Source organism: Molothrus ater, chromosome 2, assembly GCF_012460135.2.
Source record: "Molothrus ater isolate BHLD 08-10-18 breed brown headed cowbird chromosome 2, BPBGC_Mater_1.1, whole genome shotgun sequence".
Taxonomy (NCBI): Eukaryota; Metazoa; Chordata; class Aves; order Passeriformes; family Icteridae; genus Molothrus; species Molothrus ater.
In genome coordinates, this window is record NC_050479.2 from 94,904,752 (window position 1) to 94,920,790 (window position 16,039).

Consider the following 16,039-nt stretch of genomic DNA (forward strand, 5'->3'; position numbering starts at 1 on the left):
CAAGGAATCTGTTCTGGGGCTGAGAAGAACTTGTTCTTTCCCGCCCAACCCTGTATATCCAGATGCCTAGGAGGCAGGATATGCAATTGCACAGGCGGGAGGCTTGACCCCTGGTGTGAATTCTCTCTGGCTTCAGCCAGTTTGAAGAACAAACTGTAGGTATAAAACAGGAAGCCCTAGAGTGGTAGCAATATCGTGGAGATCAAGGGAGTGGAGCAAAAGGAAAGGCAAATCAAATAGATAGAAGAGATTGAACAGAAAAACAGCAAATAGTTCAGAGGATTGGCAAAGCTCTAGGAACAGTATTACTGGGCAAAACTTTAGATTATGACTTCGAATGCAATATTTTATTTCTTCTAGTTGAACAACAAGGTGCTGCTTTATTAAACCACAAAAGCCATTCAAGCTCTTATCTCGCGAAAGGGAAGAAAGCGGCAGCGGTCAGCGGCCGGACGCGCCCGGGCCTGGAAAGCCGGAGCAAGACCGGCACAGGCGGCAGGGATCTCTCTCGGTGGGAGCAGGTTTCCAAAGCAGGCTCGTACCTGCCCCGGAGGAACGGGGGTAGGCGGAGCCCAGCGGGCGAGCGGCCCTCGAGGACCCCGACCCTGCCCCGCCCCGCCCCTCCCGCGCGCGACTGCTGGCCCCGCCCACGGGGCGGACTGCCCAATCCGAGCGCGGTGCGTGGCCCCGCCCCCCTGACACTGGCCAATCAGCGTGGGGCGCAGCGCCGCGGGCCGTAGCCGGAACCTCGTTTCGGGAGGTGACCGGGACGCGCCCGCCACCAGCGCCGGCGCCTCCGCCCGGGAGCGCCTCTGACCCCCGGAGCGCCTCCGGCCTGGCCCGGCATGGAGGACTCGCACGGGGGACGGGCGGCGCGGCGCTCCACCCGGGCTGCCAGCGGCAGCGCCTGCTGCTGGGCGCTGCCCACAGCGCTGCTCTGCGCCTACGGCTTTTTCTGCAGCGTGCGGCCGTCGGAGCCCTTCCTCACCCGGTACCTGCTGGGGCCGCACAAAAACCTCTCCGAGACCCAGGTACCGCGTCCCCGGGGGGCTTCCCCCTTCCCCCCCCCCCTCCCCCCCCCCCCCGCGGGGTGTATGTCTGTCTGTGTGCTGCATGTCTGTGCTTTGTTCGCAGTACGGGAGTGCTGGCGGTTACCGCTGTCTTTTCCCTCCCACAGGTGTTCAACGAGATTTACCCGGTGTGGACTTACTCCTACCTGGCGCTGCTCCTCCCCGTGTTCCTGGCCACGGACTATCTGCGGTACAAGCCTGTGGTCCTGCTGCAGGGCCTAAGCCTCATCATCACCTGGTTCATGCTGCTGTACGCCCAGCGGCTGTGGGCCTTCCAGCTCCTTGAGTTCTTCTACGGGATGGGGACTGCCACCGACATCGCCTATTATTCCTACATCTACAGTGTCGTCGATATCAACCTGTACCAGCAGGTCACCAGCTACTGCCGAAGTGCCACCCTGGTGGGCTACACAGTGGGCTCGGTGTCTGGGCAGGTCCTTGTGTCAGTGGCGGGATGGTCCCTCTTCAGCTTGAACGTTGTCTCCTTAACTAGCATATCCATTGCCTTTGCCACGGCGTGGTTCCTGCCCATGCCACAGAAAAGCCTTTTCTTTCACCACCTCTCAAGTCAGCGTCTTAGTTGTGAAATGAAGGTCATGGACTGTAAAAATGGAGCTGCTGTCCAAGATCATCCCGACGTGCAGAGGGCACCTGGCTGGGAGGATGAGACTAAAGTTCCCTTAAATGGGCAGGGTCATTCAGCAGAGAAACAGGTGAGTTGTGCCCTGAGTTTACAAGAGTAGAAGATGCCATACTGACATAGTTGTCATACGTGAATATATGTACGTAGCAGTAGAGATGTAGTATCTCATATACATATCTCATGAGAGCAAAAAAGTATCCTTTTACGTATCCCTCTTCCTTACTTACGGCACAGGGAGAATTATTACTGGCATCCTTTTGCTGTTTGAGCATAGTAGGCTGCTCCTTAGTTTTTCTGAAACTGCTCTTCATGTCTCACCAAGGCTGCAGTTTGAATGCTCTGGGCATCAGATTGCCATCCAATGGTACGAAGCAAGGGACATCTCTGGGACAGTAAACATTGAACATATGTCCAAACTCTGTGTGTGCTTCTGGATGCACCCAGTGACTTGCAGAAAAGGGGCAGTTCTTCAGTACTCAGATTTTGGCATTGTTACTCCAACTGTTGTGTGAGTTGTGCTGCAATATGCTGTGTAATAATTGGTGTTTTATCGTATGATCCTGGAAGGAAGCTGCTCTAGGAAGGAAATTGCAGTAGTTCTTGGAGGCTCTTGGAAGCAGACATTGATTAGTAATACAAGGGCAGAATGTGAGAAATTGCAGGAAGCACATCTGCATGATATCTGCTTAATACAGCTTCTGAGAATGCCAAGGCAGTGCCCTGACTTGTGGCTTTTGTGGGCTGTGTAACTTGGCAAAGTCATTTGTACAGAAACAAGTGCAGGGACTATTGCTTGGTGGAGAGATGTGCTGGTTCCCACCACGGGTGACCAGCCTCCAGTTTTGGAGCCCAGTGTGAGTGTGTAGTTGCCTGCTGGGCAGGTCCCTGCTGGCCTCATTGCTCCCGGAAATGCAAATATGTGAAGATTCCTGGCAGGGGGATTCGAGGCCCTGGGGAGAGGTTAGCCTTGCTCCTCAGACAGAAGGAGGCTGTACTGGTTCTGAGGACAAGCCAGAAGGTTACCTCAGCTGCTGGATTAGTCAGCAGTGGGTATTTCTTAGCAAGTAAGCCACAGTTAGCTGGTTTGGGGGAGGCAGCATCCAGGGCTGCTTTCTGCTTGTCCAGCTACAGCTGGGAATTAAAGGTATTAACATTCCAGGGACTTAATCCTACCCCATCCAGCACGATCGTGTGTGACCAAGGATATTTTTACCCGAGTTATGCTTGCATGTTGAAGGGTATTTGTTAAGACAAATTCTGTGCCATAAACATATAACTTACCCATCCCTTTTGTTTACCTCACTCCTCTCCTGTGAGAGTACATGTAGTACCAAAGTAATGGGGAAAAGTTTAGAAAAGGAGAGAGTACACCTGCCTAACTCCCCTGAGGTCACTTACACCAGGTGCTGAAGGCTGAGAAGCATTGGAGTGTGATGATTGTCCTTCTTGCTGAGGTAACAGCAACCATATTTCACAAACATGGATGGCTGAAGGAATAATTGTACTGAAGAGGCACTGCCAGAGCAGGGCAGGTGTGCCTTTCTGCCTTACCAGACACTCACTTGGGGCTGAGCAGCCAAATCAGTTTTTGTGCTGTGTGTGACCATTCCCTTCTCTTGTTTTCCTGTGTCTAAACTTGTGCTTTGTGTGAAATTGTTGGTGTGGGAGTTATGTGTAAGGTCACATTGCCGCAAGCTCACTTCTTCCCAAGTTGTTCTGCTGTGTTTTGGAGGAATGGTATCCACATGCAGAGCAAGAGTTACACCATTGGCAAGGCACCGGTGGGACTGTGTGGTGTTTAATAAAGATGCTTAGAAATCAGTGACACTTGAAGGGGTGGAAGAAAGGAAGTTCAGGACAGGTTTCAGGCTGTGGTCTTTTGGAGTTTTAGTAGAAACCTTTTGAAATGAGTTCTACTTTGCTTGTGGAAAATAGTATTTCCCAGGAACACACTGCATGATTCCCCCATGGAAAGGGCATAATGCCAAGAGCTCAAAGTTGCTGCTGCTCTCTGGAAACCACTCTGAAACTGGGCATGTGACAGCACAATGTGCAATAGCTCGGTCCTGTGACAATGCTGTGTGTTTCCCTGCAGGGAATCCAAGTTCGCAGGGGCCTGAGGTGCTGTGCGGGCCTTGCGACTCTGCCCAGTCTCACGTTAAGTAACTGCTCCTCCTACTCAGACCAGAAGGGTCTTGCCCTACAGAGTCTACACTATGTCTGGAACTTTTGTCTACAAAGACATGCTCTTTTCCTCTGCTGCTGTTGACATAAAGTGGTAAAGAACTGTAGCTGTATGTAAAAAGCAACTGTAATAGTCTGTATGTAAAAAGATAGTAAGTACTGTAATATCTGTATGTAAAAAGCAATTTTGATTAATGTCATCCCCTGTTGCTAGAATTGATCTATTTTCAATTATTTTTAAGGGTCTGCCTTAAAATGCTCTTTCTAGAAAAATTTGTATTGGAAAGCTTTATTTTTTTATCTCCTGCCATTTGTCAGGGCACTTGTATGTGCAGGACCTGCCATTTGCAACAGCAGTGTCTGGTGGAAGTAGCTTCTCTTTCCCTTTAGATCCCTAGGTGACATCTCTCACCTTCTTGAAGCCCTGGTGAGCTTTAACAGGGGTAGAGTGTATGGCAATGAGCTTGCTTCTTTGAGTATTGATAAACTCACAATGCCTGTTGGGGACAGATGTAGTTCCCTGTGCTACAAAATTTGGTTGAATTTTAATCAGGAGTTAAAAGTGTCAGTGATACTTTTTGCCTTTATGATGTAAATGGCTGGCTTCCAATCCTGCCTTGTCAAAGTGGATATTGTGTCCTGTTCTCTGGTGTTTCTTCTGTGGTACCCTTCAGTTGCTCACATAACACGTGGCAGTCCCTGCTGTCTGTCAGGGAGAGCCAGAGATGGGGAGGTGCTTGGGACTGAACCCTTCCCCTGCATTTAAGGGTATGGCCCTGTTTGGCACAGAGATTGTGGGATGAGAAAGCTTTTTAAGCATTACTGTGCGGGGGTTTGTATCCTAGAGTGGCATTGTCACTCACCAGTGATCTGAGCACCCGAAAGGGGCAATTTTGTGGAGTAGTGTGAAGTGTTCATAAACGAAGACTTAACATTTCTCTCCCCTTCTTTCTCCCAATCTATGCAGAAGCAGAAAGTAGACATCGCAAAGGTGCTCAAAGACCTCTGGCAGGACTTCCTGCAGTGCTACTCCTCCAGGACCATGCTTTGCTGGTCTGTGTGGTGGGCACTGTCCACCTGTGGCTACTTTCAGGTCATCAACTACGCTCAGGGTCTGTGGGAGATGGTGCTGCCTTCTCACAGCACAGACATCTACAATGGTGCTGTAGAGGCAGCCTCAACACTCCTAGGTAAGCTTCCTGCTTAGCTCCTGCTCTGCTGTGAGAAATGTCTTGTTTCCCTCATGGTCACTAGAGCATGATTTGGAAGTGCTATGCATTCCCCCAAGCATGCAAGGAGAGGTAAACCCTGGCATTTGGGGTGAGTCTTCCCTGACATGCACGGGTAGGGTGCTCAGTGTGAGTTAGTCATGGAAGCAGCCCTGATTCTTGTCATCCAGTACATAGGTGTTTAGAGGAGCCTCCCAAGGCAATCATCATTCTGAAATACTTGGCACAAGGCTGCAGGCATGTGGCTGACTGTCTGCTCTTGACTGTCACCATGACAGTGAGAGTCTATGTTTGTTTTAGCCACCCAGAGTCAGACATGGGGTCCTGTGCATTTGGTTTTTCTCCAGGAGCCTATGAAGGTTTCCTGTACGCACCCAGCATGCAATGAGCCATGGTTAGTCATTTCAGCACTGTTAGGAGCAGAAGCTATTAAGATAAAAGAAGTTGGTTGACTTGAAAGGGACAGGTAGGTCAGTGAACACAAGCATTTGTTTATGAAGTTGTTTAATACTGTTTCATTACCAGAACTAGGACAATACTGTTTAAAAAAAACTAACATACCCTTGCAGAGGTTTTCTAGATGTTGCTGCAGCGCATCCCTTTTCTTTGATGGAGTCATTGTTCCATCATCTGCTGTGGGCATCACCTACTTGGGGGCAAAAGAAACCAAGGTTAAATAATAAACACAAATTATTAGTGCTTCCTTGGGTGTGCTCAGCCCCTTCTTGAAGTTCAGTAGGAAGCTGTGGCTGGTTTATAGTTCTAAAAGCTGGTCCACAACCCATTGTTAGTTGGGTTTGAAACTGTTGGCAACTTGATGACTTTGTCTATTCAGTCCTTTGTGTACTAAATCTGCCCTTAAATACCTTGCTGTCATACACTGTTTCTCCACTCTAGCATGAGCCTATGGGTCTTCTTGTTTGGATTGGCTTCCTCTACCATCCTACCTTTGTCCCAGTAGAAGAATAATTGGTATCAAGGAAAAGAGGACCCATAATGTGGCCTAATAGCAGCACAATTTAAAAAATAAAAAAAGGGGGGGAAGGGTATTCTTCAAACCTTATAATGAACATCTTTGATAACAAGGTCCATTTTAAAAACGCCTGTAAACAATGGACCTAAACTCATAAGACTGAAGTTTTTAGTTTCCCATTTTGATTTTTTTGTCAAGTATCATTTTTATAAATAATTGAATCGTTTTGGGTGATGTTTTCAGGCAAATTAGCCTGAACTGCTCAAATGACAGAATCCTTCCAGTTGATAGAGATTAATTGCTTGAAAGAAGCAAAGTTTAATGAATTTATGGTCACAACTAAAAGCTTGAAGTGTGTGACAGGACTGGAAGTCCTAGCACCCGTTAAGAATGAGCATACAGTGACCTGACTTCCTAGGCACTAGTGCAAATGCTCTAATTTCTGATTTCCAGTTTGAATTTATTAATGAGCTGTTTATTTATCTCTGATGTCATGCCAGGGTTGTATTTTAGCACAAAATCTTTGCTCTGGGCCAGACAAATCAGGTTTTTCTAGCTGTTCTTTGGTAAAGTTAAGCTCTTTGTTCTCTTCCTTAATTCTACAAGAACACAATTCTACAAGAACACATCTTTGCACCAAACCTGGGTTGAGTTTCATTCCTTTTGAAGATGGGTAATCTGAATTGCACTCAATTCAGTGAGGCATCAGACTTACAGAAGAACATGCTGTTCACTCTTTGCCCTGTATTAGAAATCTCTCCTGCTGTGTCCTAGATCTGATTTGCCATTTTCATTGCTCTTAATCATTCTGTGCTCAGTTAGGAGCAACGTTTGGCAACTTTTCATAAGGTGCTGTTGCAGTCAGTGCCCTGCAGAGGGGTTTAAGTTGGCATGGTGACTCACGTAGCTGGCGGCTCCCTGTCCTGGGAAAGAGAATTAGTATTCCTTCTAGGGAGATCAGCTGACTGTTAGGTTGCATCCCTGCGCCGCCTTTGGAGTGTGGCAATCCTTTATCAGGTTGGGTTGTGAAACCACTGATCAGCTGAATGTGTCTCATTGAAGGACAGAGACTGAATGTCTTAATTAGGTGTCAGGCTGATACAACCTTGGCACATAAGGAGAATATGATTTTGTGAATTGCCATGAGATCCTCATGTCTGTTCTCAAATTTCAGAATTGCTGAGACAGTAGGAAGAATGCACCATGACTGAGCTTCTTTTTGCATTTCAGAGTTTTGCTACTGAAGGACCCAGACTTCCAAAGAACAAGATGTTAGTCAGACTTTAGTGGGGGAAAATAAATCCTTTCCCTTGGCATAGTGCCGTTCTTCACCAGTCTGCAAGATTGATGTATGGTCTGACAGGATCGCAGTCTTGTGCAAACTGGTGGTGCATAAGGAATCTTGGTGTGCTTGAAGGTTTTCTAAGACAGCATGCCAGCTAAGGGCTACAAAGAGCTTAGATAATGCACTGTAGCACTTTTGTGCAGTGGTCTACTGCTAAACACAATCCTGTTTTTCAGAAATGTCCTGTAAACATCCCTTTTTCAGTATGCTGTTTGTCTGGTTTGCTGTGTACCGCCATTATGCTGTTGGTTGCTATTTGGCTTATTTGCAGAACAAGGCCTACTTGGAATTGGAATTTTCTATTAATGTAATATGTATTTAGACTTCTCAGTAGTTGCATCTATGATAGTGCATGAAACACACTTTGTCTGCTCATTGAATTGCACAAAATACCACGTACTTTCCCATCCTCTGATTTGTCTTTTATCCCCATCCCCTCTTCACAAAATCCAGCCAGAGTTACAAACCTGTCTGGGTGGTAAAGGATTGTTCTTGCACAATCAATAGTGCATGATTATAACCTGTGATTAGCCTGCATTCCAGGAGATGTGGATTTGGACTCCTCAGTCTTAATCTTACAGCCCAGTGTGGAGATGACAGTAGGTGTAGGTTTTTCTGCTTCCTGGGAGAGAGCTCTAACAGCTGTGCATTAAAGTGAGTAGTGCCTTTCTCCCTCCTACCCTCTGCTAAAGCACCAGTAAATAATTTCGGTGAGTGCTTTTGAGAACCAGGGTTTGGATTTCTCAACAGAAATTACCCAGTTATTGACAGCACTGCCACAGTCAAGCACAGAGGAGTGAGTGGCAGTGGTCTGAGGCCTGGGGCTGTCATGCTTCTGGCGCCAGAGAGGAGGCTTTAGAGGCAGTCAGCATTGACCTATGTATTTTTGTCCTGTTTCTGTAAGAGTAAATAGGAGTTTACAGCAGTGTTCCAGGTGAGGGAGGGGTCAGGAAGGAGAGCTGCTGAGGTGTTCTCACCTGTGTCCTCCACTTCATTCATGTTTGGCTGTTAGGGGCTATAGAGCTCCCAGTGCACCATCTCCAAATTGCTCCAACTGTAATTACTAAGATTTATGCTTTCTTTCCCCTCACAGGAGCGGTTGCAGTCGTTGTTGTGGGTCACATAAAAACATCCTGGGCAATGTGGGGTGAAGTGGCACTTGCCCTGTTCTCTCTTCTTATTGCTGCTGCTGTGTATGTCATGGACACTGTTCATAACATCTGGGTGTGCTATGCATCCTATGTCATCTTCAGAATTATCTACATGATGCTAATCACAATAGCAACGTGAGTATCTCTGTAACGTAAACTGCTCTCAAGGTTACAGCTGGTATGAAAGCGGTGCCTTTCCTGTGGAACAAGAGTCTGTTGCAAGGGTTTGTGTTGCGATTCAGGTTGGAAACTGAGGCATGGAGATATATTTGGCTGGCAGTGTGCCCAAGCTTAAAAGTCTTGTGACACTGAAGCGAATACTTCTAAATATTAGATAGTGCTGATTGCTAGGGAGATGTTTTTCATAAACGTGGCTGGAGTGAAGTGTTAACAGATGAAGAAAGGACAATGCTTTGCCTGGATTGAAGCATCAACTTCCCCTAACCTGTAGGAAAACTACTTCAATGTTATTTGTCACTTTGGGGAGGAAAGCTTAGCTGGTTTTGAACCACAAAATCACTGCAAGACAGCTCAAGCACAAGGAGAGGGGTGATGCTGAAACTGGCAACTGCAAAGGGAGTTCTGGTTAGAAGGATGCAGAAGGTTATGGACCACACAGCAACAGACTGAAGCTTTGAGATTCAGCCAGCTGCTCTCTGCGGTCAGAGTGTGTTGCATCTTCTCCACATGACCAGACCCTTTACATCAGACAGCTGGGCTGCTTCAGTGACACTGAAACCCACACAGCTCCCTTAGTGGTGTGTTGGGTTGTTTGTTTGCTTTTAAAAAGGGGGGTTGCAGGTGTCTGTGGGTCTCTTCTAGCTATTAAGTTAGTCCATTGTGATCCTATTTAGAAAAGGACACTATCTGTGCAAGGTAATTTAGCTGTGGAAAATATGAAACCAATCAATGTAGCTCCTCAAGTTGCAAAGTTGTTCTGTCCAGAAACGTTCCTGCCATTTATGCATTCCTCTGCTTTTTCCCTTATGTTTCTGGTCATCCCTTTCTTACCAGGTTCCAGATTGCTACAAATCTCAGTGTGGAGCGGTATGCCCTGGTGTTTGGGGTCAATACTTTCATTGCCTTAGCACTTCAGACTCTGCTCACTGTGATTGTTGTGGATGCCAGTGGGCTTGGCTTGGACATCTTCACCCAGGTATGATAGATGTTCTTGACTTTATTGATGGAAGGTGGGGAAGGGAGGAAGATAAACCAAGCTGTAAAGCTTCTCAGCTACCTGTTTCTGGGTCAAGGATTTGACAGAGAAATACCTACTGAATCCTGATATTTTAGAATGGAAGGGAACTCATTTATTTTATTAACATTCCTATGAATCTGGAAACTGCTTGGTTTAACCACTTCTTTTTCTTCCTCTTCTCTGCAGTTCATGATTTATGCCTCTTACTTTGCGGCCATCTCACTGGTGTTCTTGGTCAGTGGCATCTGCAGTATTGTGGGATCTTACAGAAGACAAGAGCAGGTGCAAAGCAGATCTCCTGAAAGCCAGTAGTGCACTAAGCAAAGACTCTTGGTGACTACATATGAAGATATAGGTCTGTTTTTAATCTCTGCCTTTTCTTCCCAAGGCAATCACCTTAATGGTATATGATCCATATTTATACTATATTAGTAGCACATTTTAGAAGGTAAATATATTAGCTCTTACGTAAGTAAGAACAAATATCTTCTTTCTAAAATGCCTCTTGTTCTTCTGTTGCATGTATGGGATGTGCAGCAAAGAACAGTAAGTTTTCTCAAAGAATGAGAACCTTGGGAGGTTTTAGTCTAACACTGTCCATCTGCAGTTTTGTGATTGTCTGGTCAACTGCTGCTCTCTGTCATGAGGTGCTGCTACAGGGCAGAAATGAGGGCACACTAACAGACCTCTCTGTGGAGAGCCCCAGACCTGGGATAGGAGGTGGCCTGAGGACTGTGCTCTGGCAGTGTGGCTCTCAATAAAGCTGCCCTGTGATGCTGGATGCTCTGTTTTGAGGACTGGTACACTTACATTTCTGCATACGCACATGCTTCCTAGAGGAGCTTGTACTGTTTTTCTGTTCCTGTCTGTCATCCCTGCTGCCAGAGGTTTACCTTAGCTGATCATGGTTCTTCCCCAAAAACATGTGTCCTGGGGCAATTTGTGGCACTGGTGGATGGGCTATTAGCAGCACTACTTGTTCCACAAAGGCCTGCACCCAGGAAGGACTGTAACTGGAGGGAAGCTAAGAGGGAGTTGAAATAGGCAAAATGCTAATCCATGGGACCCCTGGATAACTTTGCCTTTGTCCCTTAGGGCTGCAGGTTCCTGTGATTACAGGAGTCATTGCCTCACAACCCATGGGCTGGACTGTTTCAGGGATGGTGTATGTTAGCATACACTGAGAAGGAAGGTAACTCACAGGATTTTAAGTTATTCTTTGTGCCTTTAGAGAATTGTGGCTGTGGTGATTAAATTGATACCTTCAATTATGGTAGTTAGCAGAATGACTGCCTGAGGCTTTGGAAAATGATTTCCACTGTTTGGCTGTTATTTCCACTGTTTCCACTGAAAATGATTTCCACTGTTTTCCACTGTTATTTTAAAATGCCTTTATGCTTCTGGTGGGTCTCTGTCCACTAGTTCTACCTCTTCTTTCCACATGAGCAGAACAATGAATGTTTAGAGTGGGCAATTCTTTTTCTTGCCCAGTTTAAGCAATTTGGGACTTGCCTCATATTGTTTTTTTAAAATAATTTATTGCCTCAACACTGAGGAGGAGTTGCAGAGAGTTGTACCTGGGCTTGGGCACCTGGGTACTCAGGCAGCATGAGCAGAACAGCAACAAATGCCTATGGAGTGTGCTTGTTTCTGTGCAGGTTGTGGTGAGTTTAAGTGTACAGGAGAGCTGGCAAGGGAGAAGGTGCAATGCAGCCTTTCCCTCCATGCCTTCTCTCTGTGTGTTTGTTAGAGCTCCTTTCTTCTTTCAGCTGAAGAAGCAGCTTTGGTTCATCACCTGCTTTTAGTGCCAAGGAGATTTCACAGTATTGGGGTTGGGAAGGTGTTTTCCCCCTGGCTGGGACACTTCCCATCACTTTCTGTGAGCCTCAGCCTTTACTACACAAGGTGCATGATTAATGTGTTTGGCATGTGCTGCCTGGGATCCAGGGAGCCCTTCCAGGCCAGCTGCTCAGGGGAGCCCACTCTCCAAAAACTTTTTCTTTCTGCACACTGCCTCTTGAAACAGCCCCCTAAAGAGGGGCTCAGCTGCACTGGCACTTACACATGTAAACTTAACTGCCTTATCCTGAAATGGAAACTTGAAGCCACCCATGTATATATTCCTTTCTCTGTGGTTTTTTGTTTTTAAAAAAATCAAATCTGAAGCCATGAAATGCTAGCTGATGAGCTGTCCTGGGACGGGATAGTCTGTCCTTTGAGTTCCTTGGTCTGATGGCAGTTGGAACAAAGCAGGGGGAATAGGTACACAGCACTCCTATCAAGTGACCAAAAGGAGCAGCTCAATTTTAATCATACTTTTCCTACAGAGGTCAAATCTTTGATGGGGAACAGCACAGTTATTTTAAAAGCAAGTCACAAATTAACTAATGTCTTATAGCAATATCAGTGATTTTTGTACCAAAGTAATGAAACTGTGGCAACTACAATAGAAAGGCTTCTTACGCTGTGTGTCCTCAGACCCACAAGGTATGGAAGCCACACCTGGATGTCATTCAGGTTCTGAGCTCTGCTGTTGCTTTGGTGATGAGGTGACTATAGAGCCTGATTGGAGCTGTATGCAGAGTTAACAGTGATGCCTAGGAAAACCTGTAACCATGTGGATGTTGTTGGTTTCTAATTAAACAGCTATTTTTGTTAAATAAAAATACTCTGAGCTATCCTGTGTGAAAGATGGGTTTTTTTCTATTTTGATTCCCTGGTGATCCATCGCACTGCTGCTGCAGGTTATTCTGAGCATCTTTGTAATAAAAAGAAAAACAATCTAAAACAAAACATACAAAAAGAAGCAATGCTTCAAGAAGCTGATAATTGATGGCTGGCTTGTGTAGGTTTCCATAACTCTGTGCAAGTGTCTTGTTTTGGGGATTCTTAATGCTGAGCAGTCTGTAAGCACCACTCTAATTCCAGTGCAGACTGGTCTGCAGAAAGGAGATCATCACTCACCAATGCAGGGTAGCCCTAGTCAGGACGCTCCAGTCTAACTGGGGGTGACAGTACAGGAAAGCAGGTGTAGGGTTTCCATGCAGGAGGACCTTTTTACTTACATGGACCTAGTGTCAAAATTGAGGCCTTAAAGGAGAAGTGCTGTAAGCTCCCCATCCTGGCACACCCTGCCTTGGATGTGGCTTGTCCCTCATAGTACAGGGTGGAGGGCACAGTGTGTGGGTAAGTAGCCCAACAAGCCCTGTGCACAACACCAAAAATAAAAAAGGGGTGTTCTGGGGAGGAGAGGGGGAGGGTAGGCTTTCTTACACATGCTTCCTTCAGAGCTTTATTGCTGAAGGATAGGACTATTGGCATGTCAGGTCTGTTCTGAATTTCATTCATCTGCCTTCCCTGGGTGAATACAGGAGTCAGCTGTGGAGGGATGAGTTTCTTGACAGAGTCGGGGATTAAAATATCTGCTTGCATATGTCAAGAATGTAAATAGTAGGTCATTCAGGTATAGCATTATGCTTAGGGTGGGTTCAAGTGTTTCTCATCTGGTGCTGGTGAAAGGCTGCTCTCTCCTGCAAGTGAAGCAACTCCACGTGAGCTGTGGCAATCCTTGCTCCTCCCATCACATCCTGCCACATCCTGGACAGCTGAGAGAGCTGAAAGGGGCACACAGCTGCTGTGAAGGAGCAGAATTTCTTTGCTGGAGATAGAGCACGCAGTGCTGTTTGGCGGAGATAAGATAAACACTACATGCGTCTGTCTGCCTGGGGTGTTGGGGCTGTTTCTTTGTTCCAGTTGATGCTGGGGGCTGCTGGAGGTGAGTGTTTCAACTGAATCTCTGTCCTGCACTGGGCTTGCTGTGATGCTGGTAGGATGAGATGTAGTTCCTGGGATCACTGCTACAGTGAGGGACTGGGTGCTGGGCTTGTTCTGTCCTAAAAGGCAGGAATAGTAAGAGCTGCCAGAGGCTGCTGTTCCAGGAGCAGCACCCACTGCTGTCCCCCTGGGCTAGCAGTGGCTGTGAGAGCCTGCCAAGGCAAGGCAGGGTTGCACTTAACCCCTGATGTGGCTGTGTGCATGTGTGACACAGTCTGCTGCTCTGGCAGTGCTCTCAGGGAAAGGGAAGGGCTCTGTGTGGAAGTGGTTGTGTTTTCTTCTCTATTGGTGTGATTATAGCCAAGCACTGGGAAGGAAAGAGGGACTTTTACTATGGAAGGGGCAGGAGACTGGATGCTTTGAACCCTGCTCCCAGCAGCTTTTGACAGTGTCAACTGACAGTGTTTCCTACACTATATAAAAAAGGTGTTAAAGCACTTGCTTAATGCTGCTCTGGAGATGTTATCCAGCTTTTCTGTGTGAAACTCACTGTCCACGAATCTGTTCCCTGAACATAGTGTCTGATGCATTAGTGACAAGGAAAACAGCAGCCAGTATGCTGGGATCTGTCCTTGGAGCCCTGCACTGCTTTACTGCTGTTTTTGTTGCATTTTTCATAACCATGCTCTGCAGCTTCCTCACACACGGGAACACCTGAAACCCAACATTTAATGACATGTGGGTTAATGACTGCATAGATCAATTTTGATTGACCTTAAATCATTAAGTTAATATTATCAAATATCACAGCTTGGCATCCCAACAATAGGGTCTAATCCTTGTCTTAATCATGCTGATTTGTAATTAGTTGCATAAAGCATCTCTTGTGAATTAAAGGATAGCACTGGCTTTTAAGATGAAGGATAAGTCTTACAATAAAAGCAGAGCAGAAAGCCTTGGTATTGTACCCAATTCTCTGTATTTTAGACTGCTATGAACTTGTCAAAATGAAATGTGGAAAGTCTGAAATTCAGCATATTGCCTTCAAGGGTGGGATAACTGCTTTCCCTGGGTGAGGTCACTGGTTGAAGTTTCGCCCAGTACAACAGGAACCATTGCCAAGCAGCTAACAGCATCATCTCTGGTAAGTGTAAGGGAGCCCTTCCAGCCCACTAGAACCAGTGTCAAAACCTGGTTTTCTTTTTCACTGTATGGTGTAAAATTAGCAGAAGCCCTGTCGTCATGGAGTCCTGCCTCCTCCTATTGCACATGGCCTATGTTGACAGATGTCTTCAGAGAACTTGTGAACCCCACCTTGAAGGGGTTCAGCTTTTCTGTCCCATTTGACTTTGAGCGAAAGGGGGACCCTACTTGAGTTACTCTGAGCGTTATCAAAGCTCTGGCTTTGTGGCTGGTTTTCTGCCTGTATTTTCTTTCATTAGCATTAACCCTTTAGTACAGGGGAGGTGCTGCCCTCTGAGGTGTGTGGCCATGACTGTGATCGGCACCACAGTCAGTGCCACCAGTGAGGCAAACACTCTCCCTCTCTCTCTCCCTCTTTCTTCCCAGAGGGGTCTATGCTACTGCAGCCCCAGCTGGTAGGAAGGCTGAGTAGGGTCATTCCCCAAAATTCAGTGCTGGGAAAAGAAGCATCTTGTGATGCTGAATGAACTTTATCACCCTGAACGGCTGCTGACAGCTGCTCGCCTTTGCAGTGAGCTCTGTGTGTGCTCTGTGGGGAGTCTGGTGGTCACACAGCTCTTTAGGGTCCTGCTGGTCTCAGGGGCACAGCATCCACTACCTGTGGGGTGTTTTGTCCTCTCTAGAGGAGACTGCACCTGCCAACTCCCTCCAGCTCCCCCCTGGCTCCACAGGTAAATCAGGGTGGGTTTTTTTGGCCTTTTTTTTTTTCTTTTCCCCAGATGGGAATTAATTCAGGGCATTTCCTGGTTTGTTTTTGTTTTTGTTTTTTTTTTCATTTCCAAGTTCAAGGAGCAATGTGTGGTTAACACAGAGAGGTGTGTCTCTGGAGATTCAGTGCTGTCTTCATTAGCGGTGAGACGCTGGAACAGGTTGTCCAGAGAAGCTGTGGATGTCCCAACTCTGGAGGTGTTCAAGGCCAGGTTGGATGGGGCTCTGAGCAGCCGATCTCGTGGAAGATGTCCTTGCCCATGGCACTGGGGTTGGAGCTTCAAGATTCCATTCCAATCCAAGCAATTCTATGATTCTGTGATTAACAAAAGCCCAAATCCTGACACTGCTGCCTCTTGGGCTGATCCGGTTGCTCATTGCCAGCCGGAGCATGATGAATAATACAACACACAAACCGAGGCTGCTCCCTGAGGAATGCATAATTTAACAGCATCAAAGAAGGGCTTTCGGCTGGACAGGGCGAGCCGCCTGCCGCACTCCTGCCCTTCTCCTGGTGGGGTGCGTACCCCCGCTCCCCTCAGCGTTCTGCTTCCCCACAAT

General features: G+C 46.9%; 1 protein-coding gene across 1 annotated transcript; it reads left to right on the forward strand.

Annotated features, from left to right (window-relative positions):
- Positions 1 to 797: 797 nt before the first annotated feature.
- On the forward strand, positions 798 to 12,471 carry SLC19A2 (solute carrier family 19 member 2). Its single transcript, XM_036391970.1, has 6 exons — positions 798 to 1,031; positions 1,178 to 1,783; positions 4,865 to 5,087; positions 8,538 to 8,730; positions 9,610 to 9,751; positions 9,980 to 12,471. The coding sequence occupies exons 1-6, from the start codon at positions 846 to 848 to the stop codon at positions 10,103 to 10,105; spliced, it is 1,476 nt and encodes a 491-aa protein (XP_036247863.1). The 5' UTR covers positions 798 to 845; the 3' UTR covers positions 10,106 to 12,471.
- The last annotated feature ends 3,568 nt before the right edge of the window (positions 12,472 to 16,039 follow it).